This window comes from Homarus americanus, unplaced genomic scaffold (genome assembly GCF_018991925.1).
Source record: "Homarus americanus isolate GMGI-L3 unplaced genomic scaffold, GMGI_Hamer_2.0 scaffold54443, whole genome shotgun sequence".
In the NCBI taxonomy this organism is placed as follows: Eukaryota; Metazoa; Arthropoda; class Malacostraca; order Decapoda; family Nephropidae; genus Homarus; species Homarus americanus.
Window position 1 is genome coordinate 5,550,072 of NW_024750852.1, and position 18,336 is coordinate 5,568,407.

General features: G+C 35.5%; 1 protein-coding gene across 6 annotated transcripts in view; it reads right to left on the minus strand.

Annotated features, from left to right (window-relative positions):
* Nucleotides 1-18,336, minus strand: part of LOC121854239 (golgin subfamily A member 1-like) — a 33,269-nt gene that overhangs the window by 14,324 nt on the left and 609 nt on the right. For 5 of the 6 annotated variants that reach the window (XM_042348757.1, XM_042348758.1, XM_042348759.1 and 2 more), the window contains exons 2-9: nt 16,133-16,394; nt 15,340-15,468; nt 13,109-13,229; nt 11,222-11,233; nt 9,059-9,147; nt 5,787-5,983; nt 3,633-3,762; nt 960-1,091 (exon numbers count right to left, since the gene is read on the minus strand). In XM_042348757.1, the coding sequence (XP_042204691.1) occupies nt 960-1,091; nt 3,633-3,762; nt 5,787-5,983; nt 9,059-9,147; nt 11,222-11,233; nt 13,109-13,229; nt 15,340-15,468; nt 16,133-16,378 (1,056 nt within the window). In that variant the 5' untranslated portion in view covers nt 16,379-16,394. The remainder of the gene's footprint in view (nt 1-959; nt 1,092-3,632; nt 3,763-5,786; nt 5,984-9,058; nt 9,148-11,221; nt 11,234-13,108; nt 13,230-15,339; nt 15,469-16,132; nt 16,395-18,336) is intronic. The other variant, XM_042348756.1, reaches the window with a different exon arrangement.

Sequence of the window (18,336 nt, forward strand, 5' to 3'; positions counted from 1 at the left end):
AGTTCATTTGCTTACAAGAGAGAGAGAGAGAAAGCAAGTGAGCGGGTGAGTGGGATAAAGATGATTATACTGTACGTTGTGTTATTTCTGTATTACGGTATACAGTACTGTATATTGTACTTACATTTACATATATTTGTACCCTGTACTCTCACATATGATTATTGCCTAACTCAAGTGATTATCTTATGCACAGTAACATATTTTTGGTACAGTACAGTACCTCGATTATCCAACTTATCAGCTTTTACGACCCACCCCTCCCCCCTAGGGGTGTGCAACAAACTAGATAAAAAAAAAAATGTAATAAGAATAGTTTAAGGAATTTCAAATGGAAGATTGATCCTAAAATGTCTTAGTGTCTAGTGTTATGTACTACAGTATATACCAGGTATTCAAGTTGGTAAATGAATTTTGAGATCCAGGAACACATTTCCTATTTCCCATAAGGATTTTCAAGAATGTAACTCTCCATAATCAGAGGGTCTATTGCATATTTTCTGTGAGATTATCAACATCACCATTTTACAGTCAATTTACACACTTGCGTGGGTTAGCCAGGATTACCCGAAGGCATGGTGCACACTGTGCACTGGTCACTATTAAGCAAATTTGAAACAAGTTTTACAGATGGATGTCTTTCTTATCAATAATCCATTTTACAGTGGGGAACTGAGCATTATATGTGGGGCTTCCAAGAACCCTCTTAGCTGGTAAGACTAGGTTGCAATTCCCCAAGGTAATCAAAGATTACCTGCCTACCTGGTTCAATGAATTAGACTCCCTATTGAATTCCACGGAGCTGATCCTCAGCTTCCAGGACCAACACAAACAACCCTCTACGTTCAATCTGGTGTTCAATTTTTTTACATAAAGATCCTCCATCCCCATGTTTTGTAAAAAACAGTAATGTGTGTTTTCTGGATAAGTCAACAAAAACCCTTATGCAGAACATCCACCTGATCTTCAGCAATCTTGGCATTGAGATGGTGGATCTGATTTTCCAAAGCTGTGATTTTGTCACTCCAGGATGCCTTTATGTTGTTAAGCTGTTGCCTTGCCTCCTCCAGATGGTGCTCCATATTCTCTCTCTGAAACATTATAAAAAGGCATCCCTTAGGCAGGACTTTTGCTAAATATTCACAAACATAACCCAAAGAATATCTGAAGCTGATGTATAGGAACTCATTAAATAAATGGGACAAAATACATTAACCCTGAGTAATATAAAACATGAAGATAACTTAAGATTGTGTACCTAATTTTTTCTATTACAAATAGGGTAAGACTGTTCTAAAAATTAAAGGGACTGGCCACAATCTCAAGTCAGCTGAACTGGTCATTTTGACCAGTAACCTGTTCAAAATGAAAACCGTGCTATAGCTATCCGAGTGCAGTAATTCAATGTCAACCATGGGTTTACCAACAATGTTTTTGAGTATCCACACTGTGTTACCATTATATTTACTATTTAGTGTCTATACTACTACTATTATTATTATAATTATCGACCAATCATATACATACATATAAAAACATGCAAAAAATAAATACTGGGTGTCCATAAAGTCAGGCATCATAGAACAATAGGTGTATCAGTAGAATGAGCACCAAGACTTAAATCCCATGGATTTCACTGTCTGGGGATACTTAAAATCACGAGTTTATTCAATGAAGATACACATCTGAAACACCTCAAATGACAAATTCAAGATGAAATCTGCACCATCAGGCCAGTCATGTTAAGGAACATTAAAGAAATTTGCTTTTATGTTTGCAAACAGCTTAGAGACTGGTGGGAATCAATTTGAACCATTAATGTAACTACACTATCTTTAAAATAAGTGTATTTTCCTCGGAAGTATAACTTTAGAGACATTCTGTATATTTTCAACCAAAAACAGTGTCAGAAAAAATAAAAATAAAAAAGTGGAGCTGACTTGAAAGTTAATTAAATTTGCTTATTTTCATTTTTCATATTGTACATTGTATGGCTTTCTACTGTACAGCCAATACTCATCACTTAACACTCAAGGTCTGAGGTGGCAGCAGTCTCTTTGTAGTCCAAAAGGAATGAGCATAAAGACACATTCTACATCCATGTGCAAGTGTGCTTTGGGAAAATTGATAAGTACAGCTGATAGACATATGAAGCAGATACAAACCCACTCTGATAGGCACAACACTTACGTTTATGTTCTCTACCCATATACATATCTTATGGCAAAAAAACAAATTCTTTTGGAAATATTTGTTTATACGTACACACATCGTACTGTATGTGAAAACCTTGTAGAGTATAAAAACTTTATTTACACATTTGCTGTGCTAAGGGAAGCAGCATCAAGGTGGACTGCACAGTTACAGTTTTGTTTTGATTTGTTTTGTTTTTCAATACTTGCACAGTGTACATTACAGTGTACTGTACTTCATAATTCAGTACAAGTACAGGTATTTATATACCGGTATTGTATCGTAAATATTTTTTTCAAAAGTACTCGTAAAGCATACACCCTGTACAATATTCATTTTTAATCATGACCTCTACATTACAGTGTCTTCAAAAATGTTGATCCTGTAACCCTTTTACATGATTCTTAAAAAACATAATTTACATATAATAAAACAATCAAATTATTATATTATATTACTTGATATTTTGTCAAGTTTCCCTTTACTTTAACACCAGTTTAAGTCTATTTAGCATGGATTCAGCAAGTGTTTGGAAATAATCACAAACCATCTCAATTGTCCAAATCTGCTTGACCTCCTGCAAGCAAGGTACTAATGAGCTCTATGGTGACACGTTGTGTTACATCTTATTCTATACATTCTCTATCAGGTTTAGGTCCAGTGAGTTCCAAGGCCACTCTAGCACTCTTAATATTCTTACAAATGCTTCATAAGTAGTAGCTTTTTGGCAGCATGATTGAGATGACATTTTCAGCATCTTTTGTATTCAATTGTTGAATCTTTTATTCTGAGACATTCTGAAGGTTTTTTTTTTTTTTTGCTACAGAAATTATGAGATTCTTCATCACTTCTCATCTCATAAGTATGTAAGAAGTCTTGACAGCCTTTCTGGGCCTTTCAAAAGATAATTTCTTAGATGGAACAGAATTGGTAGGAAAATTGCATGAGGAATAAATGCACTGCTAGACTGTGCACTTTATGAAACATTAACCATTCATTGTACAGTACAAGAAAATTCATAAACTTTCAGGAAATCTTAGCACTCATTAAGGGGTATTTACATGGTATCTTAGGTTAGGGTACCATGACAGTGGAATAAGATAAAACAGAAAATTGCTTTGAAGGATATCAGAGTGGAGGATTACTCTTGAGAATTGTTTAAGATAAAGAGCAGTCTCAAAGTGAAAGAATGTGCATGCTGATGCTTGGCACCCAAATCTCTTAAACTCTCTCCCTTTTGGGCATCTTCATGCCAAAAGTGTCTCCTTTGGAATCCAGCGAAGGAGAAGGATAATTTTATTCTTTATCTTTATTTACATGGTTTTTTCTATGTTTAATTTGGATCCTGGGACCTGGGGGTTCAATTGCCTAGATTTGTTGACTAATCGGAGTTGCTCAAGACAGATGTTAGGTTATGAAGTAACACCTCCAACACTAACCTCTTTAATAAGTGCTTGCACTTTGTCAGTCTCCTGAAGTGCAGTCTGAGAATGGCGTTGTTCCAGTGTTATGACACGATGCTGAAGATGCTGACTTTCCTCAAGTTTTGCTTCCTCAAGAGCTGTATATCTGAAAATATATTAATACATCTCTAGATGAGTAAGTATCATTAAGGTCTGTTGTCATACCAAGTGTTCTTTGGGTTAAACATCTGTTTGGACTCATCTTATACACAATGGATACATCATTCAAAAATCTCCATAATTAAAAAACTGTACAGCTGTCCCTCATCCAACATGAAGAATACTCTCTAGGATAACCTCATGTTCAACAATGTTAAACCCTTGTGGAAATACTGTACAGTGATTGGGATGAGGGAAGGAAAAGTTTTATGTACAGTAATTAAGAGTTACTAAAAAAGGTAATTTCCAATTCCAAGATAAACAGTGTTTTCACCTTAAAAGAAGCCCAATGGCAACTCCTCATGCTTTTTGGCCAAAAATCATGATGATGATGATGATGATGATGATGATGATGATGATGATGATGATGATGATAATAATAATAATAAAAATAAAATAATAAATAAATTCCAAAATATATCAATAAAAATAAAAATTTTAATATTGTATACTGTAAGTACAGTACAGTACAGTACTGCACTCCTTAAATAAGCCAATCTGTGTTAGTGAAATATGCTGGCTGTTGTTTTGAACAGTTGTGCCTCCCTGCTGATATGGATGACCAAATATCGGATTCTGTCTGAGTAATGACGTCACTGTAGCTTAATTAATCAGGTACTTGGGGTTTTTACTCTATGTACAGTATTATATACAGGAAAATCCCCATTTACAATCTCTCAATCTCCGATATTTTGCATTAACAATGCCGATATATTAAGACCACTCCCCTATTTGCGATGTAAACAAAACCCACAATAACGATATTCATCACCCCGCCAACTCGGACTATAAAATGTATCACTCACTTCAATTGTCAGCCGAGGCGTCATCTATCCGAATTCTGCTTTGTGGCCAACTGGTAAACGACAGTCCAGCCATTGTTTCTATTTAGTTACATGTGCGTAAGAAATGGAGCGCAATGTTTATCGGTCATCATCGGTGTTTTTTTTGTTTTTGTTTTTTACCTTACAGTGAGAGGACATTCATTATTTACCACAATTATAACATATTGTGAATGAAAGTTACCACAATTATAACATATTGTGAATGAAAGTTACCACAATTATAACATATTGTGAATGAAAGTTAATACAATTTTTGCTAGCCGCCTCAAGCCAAAAAAAATACCTTGGATTTTGTTTTTATTCAAAACATCTTCAGGTCATGAGATCCACTAATCCCCCACCCTGACAATGGGTGACCTGACACTGCATCAGAATGACAGTAATATGAGACTACTAATCCCCCACCCCACCTCCACCCGACATTGATCAGGTCAGGTCAGTAACGTGTGACCCATTCATCCTCTACCACAACTCCATTGCAACATTTTTGTTTTTAAAATTTCATAAAAGAATCGAATCCCCAACATTATTATCATGTTCTTGTGAAGTGAGCAGTGTAACTTTGAAAATGTCTGGCAAGCATTTTCCTCATCAAGGCCAGAATGAAGTCTATACCTCCTGTCCCCACTCTTCAGATTCCCCAAAGTCTGTGTGGGACACAGGTTGATGTCTCCACTCCAGACTTGTTCTTAATGATGTGGTGAGTTTTGTTTAATTGTTTTGTAGTGATACGGTGTAGTAGTACTGTAAGATTTTTTTTTCGGTGATACATGTGGGTGTCCAACTGGCCAGGAACCGTATCCCATTGAACCCAATGTTATAATGATCTTGATTTACGATATTTTGACCAGCGATGGTTCTTTCAAGAACCTAACCCCATCGTAAATAGAGATTTGCCTGTATTTTATTGTGTTTGGTTAAATATTAGAGGTTGGCAAAATTTATTTATTTTCCTCCATTTTTTTTAAATCTCTGGAAACGTTCAAAATATTTCCTATTAATGGGCTTCTTTTTCAGTACCGTATCTCAATATTCTTTTCATGTTTTTTTTTAATTCCATTAATGTGAATTTCCATAAGGTGGACTTGTATAACATGAATGACACCTGAATTAAAAATGGACTTACCTGGCATTGGCAGCATTCAGCTTTTGATTCAACCCAGCTACCTGAGTTTCTAACTCTGTCTTTTCCTCACTCAAAATTCTGATGCGTTCTTCTAGGGCAGATGCCCAACTAAGACGAGACTCAACACTGGAGAGGGCTTCAGTTTTTTTAATAAGTTCTGACTGTACTTGCTCCAATTCACTATTGGTATTTAACAACTGAAAGATAAAGATAAAAAATTAAATCAGATAAAGTCATTATTCTTTGTTTAGTCATTAACACATAATTAATTTGAACAAATGTCAACTTACTCATATAAGAAGAGAAAAAAAGAGACAGACAGACAGAAAGAAGCTGTAATCACTACTCTTGGCAGAAGCAGTACTAAATGGTTATCCTAAATCCTAATAGAGCACTATCTTTCCTGGGTGATGATGTATATACGATACATTGGACACGTCACCATGTGAGAAGTCGGTCAACATGGGACCAGCATCCAGTAAACACAATTTAATGTGTACCCTTTACTATCAGGTGTCCTATTATCATAACGTGGTTTTGCCTGTAAGCTGTTTCATCATTAAATGACTAAACTTCACAAGTGTTTCGTGGAGACCCCAACATAATACTGGGGTCATCCATCTGATACCCTAGGCATACCAGTAGACTACAATGAAGAAAATATCATACCAGCATCGTTTTGATAGTTGCGAGTTTTTGCGAAAAAGTAGAGTTCATAAATAGTTATTGTCTGATTGATTAAATAACCCAATACAGTACTGTACCTCGATTTTCATTATTCATATTTAAAGTCTGGACACCGTGTCTGGATTTCTGATAGTCCGGACCCTTTCCGGGAAAGAAACATTTGTCCAAATCCTTATACAGTATATATATTTTTTTTAATTCCTGCTGCGCACATTCATTTGAAATTGCCGCCAGCAAACAATTACCTTGGCCTCTTTCCTCCTCTTGGACCATAAATCAGAAGTTTATTCCCCACTCTTAGGATGGACTCCCCACCCCCATAATGCTGAACTGTGATTGGGTTAGCTATAAGTTCTACACATATTCAGCCAGACAAAAATGGTAAGATTTTAGGTAAAAATAATTCAAATAACAGTGACAGTAATGTGTGTGTGCATGTATAGAAGAAAATGAAAAAATTACTTTTATCTACCCAGAAATTACGAGTCGATGACTAACATATCTCACAGCTCAGCCTCACTTGCTCTGAGTGCTACTGGGTGGCGAGTTGGCGACTCCCCCACACAATTACGTGCCATCTCCATGGATATTATTCCTCATTTCTTTTCACTCAGCGATCTATTTTTCAGGAACACACCCATATCGCTAAACGACATATCCCTGTATAATCACTTTTTAAGTCTTTTAACACTTATGATAAGAGATGTGGTAGGGGATTAGTGGGTCTCATGCAACTGACCTGACCTGATGCAATGTCAGGCCCACCTATTGTATATAAACTCTTCTCTCATTTGCGGTGATGGGGTGAAGGAATTACCGTATTTTACGGCCATATAAGATGCACCCACCATTTTGGCTGTAAGTATATAGGAAAAAACTTGTGTGTATTTTCCTCCCATGGCCATAGTTTTTTTAAAATAATATATACAGTACAAGTAACGAGGAATAAATAAAAATAATGCCAATAAATAAATTTTTAAAAAAATACTGTACAGTAAGTCCTTTATATATGCAAAGACCCTATTCCTACCAGGAATTCAATTAATAAGAGCAAAATTCAGCCTTATGTGAGATGTCATACCCCTTGATATGGATTCCAACCCTGATGACTGCAAATGTCACTCCAACACCATCAACACCCACTATGTAAAACCTCTACCACCACCTCCATCATCTTGTCTACCCAAGTTGATGGATCAGCTTTTATTGTTAAGTACACCCACTAAAGAATTATTCCGCATCAGTGTCATATTGTATCACGCCGTAAGGGTGCCAAATAATTTTTTCGTGGGTGTACATTGTACTGCACACTTGCTTGATCTATTATTTTAAATATAATATTGTATTGATTTGTTTTATGGTTTATTTGTCTTGAAAATGGATCTGGAACATTTTAATTTTTGGTTATGGCACGCATCCTATTTTTTTCACATTTTACAAAGTACTGTATTTGATATATACGATTTCAGTTTATGCGAGGGTTTTCAAGAACGCATCCCCCGCATATATCGAGGACTTAATGTAATGCCAATTGCGAATTATTGTAGATTAGGAGATCGTAAATAGAGGTTTGCCTGTAAATGGAAATTTTGACTTCTTTGTTTTTTTTCTGCCCTTCAATTCCTGTTTCAACAAATTTCGTTAAAAAAATTCTGTTGCTTATTGGCTTTCAAATCATAAACAGGGGCTGTTCCAATTCCCTATTCACACATGAATTTGTTTTCATTCTCACTTACATCCAGTCACCCTAATATTTATTTTTTTAGTTTACTGTTACTGTATTTTAAATCTCTTCGTGATGTGAGAGATGACAAGAAATCCATAGACAATTTTCTGGATGCCTTCGATAACACAGGGGTCCAGTGCAGCGGAGTAGGGCAACAAAGTGCTAACACCAAGTTGATTTAAACAGAATGGATAATTGGTGCCAGCTTAAGGGGAGTTTAGTAAATTCCAAATTTTGGAAACAGATATTTAATGAGAAAAGCAACCTGATAATCTCTGGTGATGTATGGTGACGTATAGTGCCACTTAATGATGTCACTAACAGATTGATTTAAAATGACCCAAAACAATGTTTCTCATTGCTCCAAGCCAATTAGAAGAGCAAAATATCTGTTGAGAAGTACGTGGCACAGCTTGGTTTATACTGTGGTAGAATGCATTTCGGGGCATGGTGTACAGGTACAGTCGGCCAAATATATTTGCAGAGACCCAACAAGTATTGAGTAGGGTAACCGATCTGGTAATAATGTAAAAACAAGGGGAGATGAGGAGTGATAGGAGAGGGTATAGAAGTCCTCGTTTGAGTGACAAGTACGGATATATCATGTGTTTGGAAGCAAGGATTTTACACCATTACCTACCGGTAACCTATATTTGTTGGGTCTGTACAAAGTTATTTGGCCAACTGTGCCATTGGATACTCAGTGAAAAAGAGGTTAAGGAATGTGTATATCTGAATAAATATTGATTTTTAAGCCAAATCCTTAGTCTCATACATACATTAATTTTTTCTCTTCCTTTACTGCATATTCTCAATCTGGCTATAGATTAAGGAAAATTTTAAAGCATACTATACTGACCATGTGTTTGATCTTGGCCATCTCCTGGGCATTAAGTCCTTCCATTTGGTCATAGTTCTCTTGCATATCACATATTCTTGCCTCAAGCCCTGAAAAGTAGCAACAATTACTTATTAACAAAAATATAAATTTGAAACACTATAGTATCCAAATACATCATGTAATACAATGCCTGCCTTACTACAAATATACATAGTTTCTTATCTATCACAGAAGCTTTTAATAATACAGAATTATAACTCTTGTAAAGTTGGCATAATAAATCATAATAATATATAGTTTTGCAATAACTTAACAAGGATTAAAAAATTTGGGAGAGTCGTCAAGTTATCATGATCAAATTTTACTAAAGCAAGCTCTAGTAATACAGTATGGCAATGATAAAAGGTATCTCAGTATCATGAATGGGTAAGACTATTAAGAAATAAAGAAATAACTTATACAATATTTTTATACCAATTTAAAGCAGGATATATGCCAATTTGTATAAATGAAGGACAACTGCACAGAATATTAGCACATGGAGTAGAGATAAATATTTATAAAAGTAACAAGGGGACACAGAAAAACACTATTACAGAAAAGCTTCAACAAAAAGTTAGCCACTGTTTTACCTAACCTACAGTTAACACACTCATTAACATTAGCTTGAGATATGGTACAGTCTCGTTCAAGATTCTTCGAACACTGCTGGAGACAGCTGGCAACTCAAGGCCGTTTGCTTACTATAGTACGTAGTAAAAACTATGAATGAATGCAAAAGGTTATCGGTGATTGGTTACTTAGTTCCCTGTTGCTTAATTAATGGTTGGGCTTTAAATTTTCGTATTATATTATACTACGTACTACCTGTATAGTAAACAAACGGCCTTGAGTTGCCAGCTGTGTCCAGCAGTGTTCGAAGAATCTTGAATGAGACTGTACATGTACTACAGTACAAAGAAAATTATTCAAACTAATTCCTCCACCTTCAAAAACCATGTTATAAATTAGCATCTTACTTCACATCAATATCTCATCATTTAAAAAAAAAATGTCGAGTGTAAGTCAAATTATATATAAGAAAATTACTGATATAAAGCAGAAGTATATGTAATAAATATAGTACAGGTACCTGTACAGTAAATTGTTCAAGATGCAAAAATACAGCAATCCAATAATTAATCAGACAAAAGCTTGTACCAATCATTAACCTTACTCTATCCCTCTACATGGAGTGATGCAAGCATACTGAACCTCATAAAGGATATTAGATAAAAAAATTAAAAAATTAATAAAACTAAATATGTATGACATCCATTTGAGAACAGATGGTGCTACAGCTTCCACCAACAAAAGTTCTACTGTACCACTATATCATTGGGATAAAGCCTGGCATCAGCACAAGCCACAAAACTGATCAGATTATTCTCATCAATACCTCTAATCTCACCATTCCTACCTTTTACCTGCATCATTTCTTCTAAATGAATGTAAAGTACTGTAACTAGAAAATGTTTGTAAAATAAATCTTCCTGCCTTGGCAAAACTGGATGGATGGTTGGCTGGGACAGGCCTTATGATGGTGGTCACTGTACTGTATTAAAAATGTTCAGTTTTCATAACACAGAGTACTGTACTGTATTTCATGATATGGAGTACATTGTACTCATCAGAATAAGAGCTGTTTCTTTTTCCTTTCCATCATAAAACAAGAAGAAAGAAAAGTAAAGTTAATAGACAGAAATAAGTATATTATCTTTGTTGGATTTCAGAAGGATAGAAAGCACATGTGGCGAAGGTAACAGATAAACCCTCCACCTGAAGACAGCACTGCAGCAAAAATCATATTAGGGTTACAGAAAAGTAGACTGTAGAACTCTTAAAGGTGATTCAGAGGAAAAAATCTGTGAGGCATTTAAAGGTAGTTTCAGCATAATCACCTCATAAATGTCATTACCAGAATAAGTGAAAAATATTAGCATAAGCAAAGCAAAACAACTACTATCATCTAATCCAACCTTCACCAGATTTCCATGGTAGATAAAGTCATCCATCACATGTATAGATGAATGATGCTATCTATTATGTGCAAAATCTGCCTTACTTCACCACCACAGGAAATTTGGGCCAGTTATGATAAGGCATCTATATCTATATTAAAGATGAACGTGTGCAACTTACCCTTCACTCTTGCTGAAAATAACAAGAAGGGCTATCAATATCAAATGAGGAAAATGATCAACAGTGCTACTAACACTCCCCCAATCTGTCACCCCATGACTGAGAAATTCATTTCAAGTTGGACTGTCATAAGAATTTTAAATATATACTACTAAAGGAAATGGTACAGAAATAATTATCTCAGCCATGTGCATGCCAAGAGTAATTCACAACAATTCCAAGTACAATACAGTAAACCTTCGATAACTCGGCAATTGATAACTCGGAATCTCATATAACTTGGCATGGATATGGTCTCGGAATGTATTATAGCATAACTCGGGAAAGGCCGAGATATGTATAAAATTATCTGGGAAAATCTCAGCAAATCTTGCTGCCTGCGTCACCTACCATGTCTCTGTGTCACCTCCCATACCTATGTGTCACTTACCATGCATCTGTGTCACCTACCATACCTATTTGTCACTTATCATGCATCTGTGTCACCTTTCTATGATACTTCATTCTTTGCCTGCAGTACTGGTAAGTGTTACTTTTTTACATTTAGTAATTACATGCGCACATATATGGGTAGATAATTTTTCATTGTTGTATTTCTGTGGGAGGGGTCTAAGTTTGCTGTCTGTCTAGATTAACTAGTTTAAGTACATGTATTTTCAAAATTAATCAGCTATTTTAGACTTCTAGATTAATTCCAGTCACAGTTGTACACTGTGGACTGTACAACCAAGATATGCATAAACTATAAATACAAACACTAATTAAATAATCAATTTAAGGCTAATGTATTGTAAAGAATTTCATGCACATTACACACAATACTATGCATGTCAGACATGTTTTCTTACTTAGCGGCCATATAACACACAACTTTTCCACTCACCCATTTCTTCAAACACTTACTGTACATATTTCACAAGCAACAATAAATGTACAAGGCAGATAATATGAAGCAATGGAAAATATTGAGAATAATAATTGTTAAATAATACTGCAATACAGGTACAAGCTTAAAAGATATGTATCAAGCCAAATAGGGATGCTGTATGAAGCCCCTTTTATGTTAATTTATACATCAACCTAATATCTTCATTGCCTAATCCCTACCCCTGACCACCTAGAGTTAAGGAAAGCTCATATGTAGTATCTTTCCCATTCATTTATTTAGTAATTATCTTCATACTTCAAGTGTTATGGGTTCTCAGGCAACACCCAAAATATAGGGTAAGTTGAAGATGTCTACACATGTTTTATTTGTTCTGACAATCATTTCATTGTACTTTGAGACATGAACATGGAAAGGGTGAGACTTGAATCCGTAAATGTAACCAAACAGAAATTTTAAAATAACAAAGGATGTCTTGCAAGGACAACGTGGACTTCACCAGCATTGTTGACCGCTAAAGGTTCCTGCTAGTATCAGTAAGGCTAAAATAAAGAATCATCAAGAAGAAAGGATGCTACAGTACTTATTCTATTAAAATAGCATTTTCCAGGATAAGCACAGCAAATGAGTCTACTACTTAAATATGTTCACTAAATGTAATGTTAACATCGCATTCTCTTTTTCACTGAAAAGGCTTTTTCTTTGGGTAATATTGTTACTGTACAGTACAGGTATATACTTTGATGATTTGCTTATTACTGTCCATTTCTATCCATAAGAAGTTCAATATAAATGACACAATTAAATTCTTTCCTCATTATTCCAACTAAAAGTAATATTGAAACTCTGATGTGTTAAAAGGCACTACAGCCATGAATGCTTAAAACACCCACTAAATTGTTTTGTCAAAAGTTGTGTTATGATTAAAGTGAATTAACTACACTGACTTGCATTACAAAATCAAGTATGTATGCGTTAAATAAAATTATCCCCAAGTTTACCTTGTGCTTGTTTCAGCTGGTCTGTAGTTTGTTTCTTGCCAATACTAGAATCTTCCACTTTCTCCTGGAGTTTTTTCTCCCTCTCCCCAGCTGCTTCTAGGTCTGCTGCCATCACACTTATCTGGTTGTACAAACTTTGGCTTTGAGTAGTGTAACTCTTAGATACTGTATTAATTATGTAAAAAATATTGTAAAATGAAACATAGCAAACAACAGCTCTGAGGATTTTTTTTTTTCAAGTGTCATTCTAAGCAAAGTATTTTTTGTTCCTCACAGATTAGCCAAGCCAAATACAAATCAATAGAAAATTTAAATTAATACAGAAATCAAGCAAGTTTAAAGCATGACACCTGGTGTAATAACTACATGTAGCATGAATGCTTAGTGAAAGGAAACTTATAGAACTTAAACAACCATGTTAATAAACACACAGGGGGTTATGAAGGTGTGCATGGTGGAAAAGGCTATGGTACAAGGTACTGTATATGCAAGGAGAAAGAGTACAGTACTTGAGTTTGGGGATGCACCAAATATGGTTGTATGCAACACATTTAAGAAAAGGGCAAATAGGCTGATCATGTATGAGCTAGGATGCACAAAAACCCAGATTGCCAACATACTTGTCATAACATCAAATAAGATGCTTGTTAGGGATGTAAAAGTTATAGCAGAAGAAGAATGTGCCTTGCAGCACTGATTGCTTCTGTCTGACACAGTGTTTAAAAAGTGCAGAGAAAGGAAGAAGGTGTATGCTCCATGAAGGAGTGTGTGGATATAAAAGGTACAGCATGTAATTGAAGCAATTCATGCTGAATTGAGAAGAGTGGAATCAGTAAGCAACAGTGTGAGGGCTAATGTATAGAGATACTGAGCCAAATTAAAGGATGTTCTCTTATGTCCATCAAACAAGATGTGTGACTAGATGAAGGGCCCTATCATTATGTCTGTGTTACATTGCCATTATGGGTCAAAGTGTGTGTTAAGAGCAAAGATAGGGCCTGACCGTAAGAGACAGAAAAAGTATAGCATTAGAGTAAAAAGTTTTAAAAAGCCGAGTGTGATGAGAATGTAGCTCACATCTTCCACATGGTGGGTTTGTCTCTTACCACTGTTCATTCCATGATTAAGGTGCAGTGCAAAATTGAACACAGAACTAAGTTGGCTTCAAAACTTTCAGCAATGACAACAACAAGGCAGAGGATTAAGTGATGTTCAGTCTACATTAAACTATATAATGTAAAGGTTCTGACTTTATTCTTTTTTTACTTTTATTTATCATTTCGTTTGTTATTCTCAGGATGTCATTGGGTACAGTGGTAACAAATTGGAACATAATGCTCCAATTAATACATTATTTCTTATGGTATAAAATTCACCCTAAATGGTTGTAGGCAGCTACCAAACAGGGAGGTACTACCGCCTGGTAAGATATTGGAAGCATAATGTGTTGTCTAATGGTAGACCCTGCTGCCATATGGCATCACAAAAATTTTGACCAAGTCCCAGGTTGCTCATCTGACTTTCTGCCTCATTTACACACAATTGCAGGGTCTCAATTGTTTCTCTTACTATTGACAACACAACATACATACAGAATATTGTTTCTCACTTTTGATCTTTTTTTTTAATTTTTGTATTTCTTTATGGTTCTTTATTATTATTATTATTATTATTATTATTATTATTATTACAGTATTTTATTTTCAATTTTGTTTTTATTTTATTATAAATTTCATTTACTATGAATTATTATTATTATTATTATTATTATTATTATTATTATTATTTTTATTTATTATTATTATTATTATTATTATTATTACATGTTTGCCCCACAGGTCCCGGTGTGGGTCAGTACTCTGTGCCTGGGTGGGCTAATCCCTGTAAAAAAAAAAAAAAAAAAAAATTTGAGTGAAGTTAGCGACAAATAAGAACACAAACCCCATTATTCCATTCATTCTTATGGAGAAAAATTCCCCACTATTAGCCATTTCACTAGTCGTCCCTATTTTTAGAAGGTAACCCAATGAATAATGGGGACTGACAGTATATGAGACAGAAAGTCAACTTCCCCCTCCAGCTATAGGTGTTTGGAAACGCACTGCAGGCAGGAGTATAAGGTCAGTATTGTCTCACATGTCCATGTCTGTATTCAGCTATCCATCAGTAAAGGGGTGAAATAGCCCATTTCACTAATATCATGGAGATAACCCCCAAAATTGGTAAATTACTTTGTCACGTTCTTCCTGCAACTTCCCTCTCCATTCCTGCTCTCGTGTATTCAATCGTTCAAGTGCAGCATCTTGCTGTGTTTCCAGAGCAGTTCGTAATTTTGCAATTTCACGTTCCAACTCTTGCACCTGAAATAATTTAATTATCAGCACTACGGTATACATCAAATTATAACTATTGTACAAATTATGATTACAGTCTTTCCAAAATATTAAATGAAATACTGTAAAAAAAAAATACTGTACAGTGTAACAGTGACATCTCCGTTAGCCGGAACAAGAACTGCAGAGCACTTCCGGGAATGAGAGATTTCTGGGTAACGAGATGACTCTCTCAAAGACGGAAAAAATCCCTCATCCCCAGAATTTTCAGGGTAATGGAAAAATTTTCTCGGAAGTTCCAAAAATTGCCCATTACATCATCTCTCGAACCTGGAAAAATATCCCCCATCCCCGGAAAATTTTTCCCAGAATTTCCGTAAATGCGCATGATTTTCATCTCTCAAACCCAGAAATTTCCAGGTACTGGGAATTTTTTCTCAGAATTTTCCAGAAAATGTGCCCCTTGGAAAATCATTCCTAAAGCCGGAATTTTCCAGAAAGTTAAGGCTTTGGGAACGATTTTCCAAGAAAATTTCAATTTCAGCTAACGGAGACTTCTGGTTGAGGGATTCTGGCTAACGGAGATATTACTGGTATACTGTATACAGTAACTTCTCCTATGGTCTGGATAGTTGTGAACCAGCTTGGTTTTACAAATCTCTGAGGATGTGGTTATGTTACTAGTACATACCCGATCATGACTATTTGTGGGCAATTCTTGATCTGTTGGGGACTGAGGAGGTGATATAGGTAGTCCAACTGCTTGGAGCGATGCAGTGGAGGCTTGACGTGAGTGACGAGATCTAGGAGTTAGACTACCAGGGGTGTGCTGTGAGGAACGTTGCCGAGAACCACTCACAGATGCCAAGGCTTGTGGAGAGCTTAATTTTTTCAGGTCTGTCACATCACCAATTTTACTTTTCAAATTCACAAACATCTTGCCAGCCTTTGATCTGTAAAATTAAATTTTAAGATTATTGCTTCATCTACCAGTAAATGAAGCCAAACACAATGAATCTACACATGTGTAGCATAAATATAAAAAGATTTTTGTATTAGAAACATCTTATTTATTACAACCAGCAATTTCACATAATTTTTGTATAGAAGATAACTTCTTTATTACCCCAAAAATATACCCCAAAAATTATAAGGATTTTCAATTTTCATATACACTGTAGTTACCATATTTGCATTAGCATAACAATTTTGTCCTGAGTAGTATTTCATACTGTACACACAAACAATAACTTACCAACTAGTGCTACATTATACTGTACAGTACTATAGCTATAAGATTTATTTGAGACAAGATAGATCACCCTAACCTACCTATCCAAGATTAGGTTAGGAAGATTAGGTTAAATTTAGAATGTTAAGATAGTTAGGTTCGGTTGGTTTATCTTATCTCCAACATATTATGTAACGGGCTAATGGGTAATATGTGATGAAAGTGGTCCTGTTTAAGCAGCAAATTGACAACATTTTGCCATATAGTACTGTCTTACCTCAAGAAATGTAAAAAAAAATGCACGAGGAATGCATTTTGAGGGACAACAGTTTTGACATGTTTAGTAGATAAATTTCTTCATCTAATGAACAGTAAATTAAGAGATTGTAGTAATGGGAAAGTAAACACGGAGGTCAGATGTGGTAGCTCTGCAGATGGAAAAATATGAAAAATTTTAAAAGTGAAATGAAGCAAAATGCATTCTTCTTGCATGTTTATTTCTGTTTCTTGGGTAAAAGTTGAGGAGACAGCTCTCACCAGAAGGAATTATAGGATTGATTTTTTTTTCAGTGATGTTGTTTGGATGATAATAAAAATGATACAAAACTTTTCCCTTTATTTTAAAGTAGTACAGGGAGTCCCCGGGTTATGAACGGGTTCCATTCCTGAGGACGTTCTTAAGTCGGAACACATACCACTTCCTTATTCAAGTCGCTTCACTCTATCCTCCTGTATCTCTTAAGGTAAGGTTCTTACACACTAGGGGTTAGGTTAGGTTTTCAGGTTTTTGCATTTTTTTGACCGTCTACTTTTTTTTTAAATATTTCAACAACAGCTCATTTCTGACGGCAAGCACTGGTAATTTGTTTCAGGTCTCAAAGTCATGTCAATAATGAAGATCAAGTTGCCCATTGACATATCTTAGTGTTCAGAATAAAATAAATCACCATGATTATGTTACGAAGGTAAATGTTTACTTTAGAACACGAGTCCCTAGGGGATGACCAATATGTTTTTCCAGTGTATTTTAGTGTTTTTTAAACGAATCTGACCTTCATTTTTGGCGGAAATGGCAATTTATTTACCCCCCCCCCACCCCAACAATTATGGGGTAGTGCATGGGAAATCGGGGTTTTTGGGTGGGAGGGAAAACGAAAACGAGTTATCTGACCTAACAAAACCTAACCTAACCTAACCTAACCTAACCTAACAAAACCTATCCTAACTCCTAGCCGGGGGCTCTGCCCCCGGACCCCCAGTAGGCCTAGCTTAAACTAACCTAAATATTTCATTAGTTAAAAACTTTGGGGCGTGCCATGTCCGAAAGTACAATACCTTACTTAGAAGTGGAAGGACCAGCGATACATAAGAATTGGATAGAATAATCGTCTTTCTCGTAAAACTCGTGCAAAAAAATTAAATTGATCGATGGAACACAAACGACAGCCAACCTCCACCACGGCTATTGTAAAACTGGTCAATGAAATTAAAATCGTACCCAGGCTGCTTCCTTTGAAAAAAAATCAAATGTGATTGATCGAAAAAAATTTGAGTGATATCGATACCTCATTGGTCACGATTGGAAAACGTCAGTCAGCATTGTGCATGCACCGATAACATCGCCTCACAGAGACGAAGACTAAAAACTATTTAAAAATCAATTA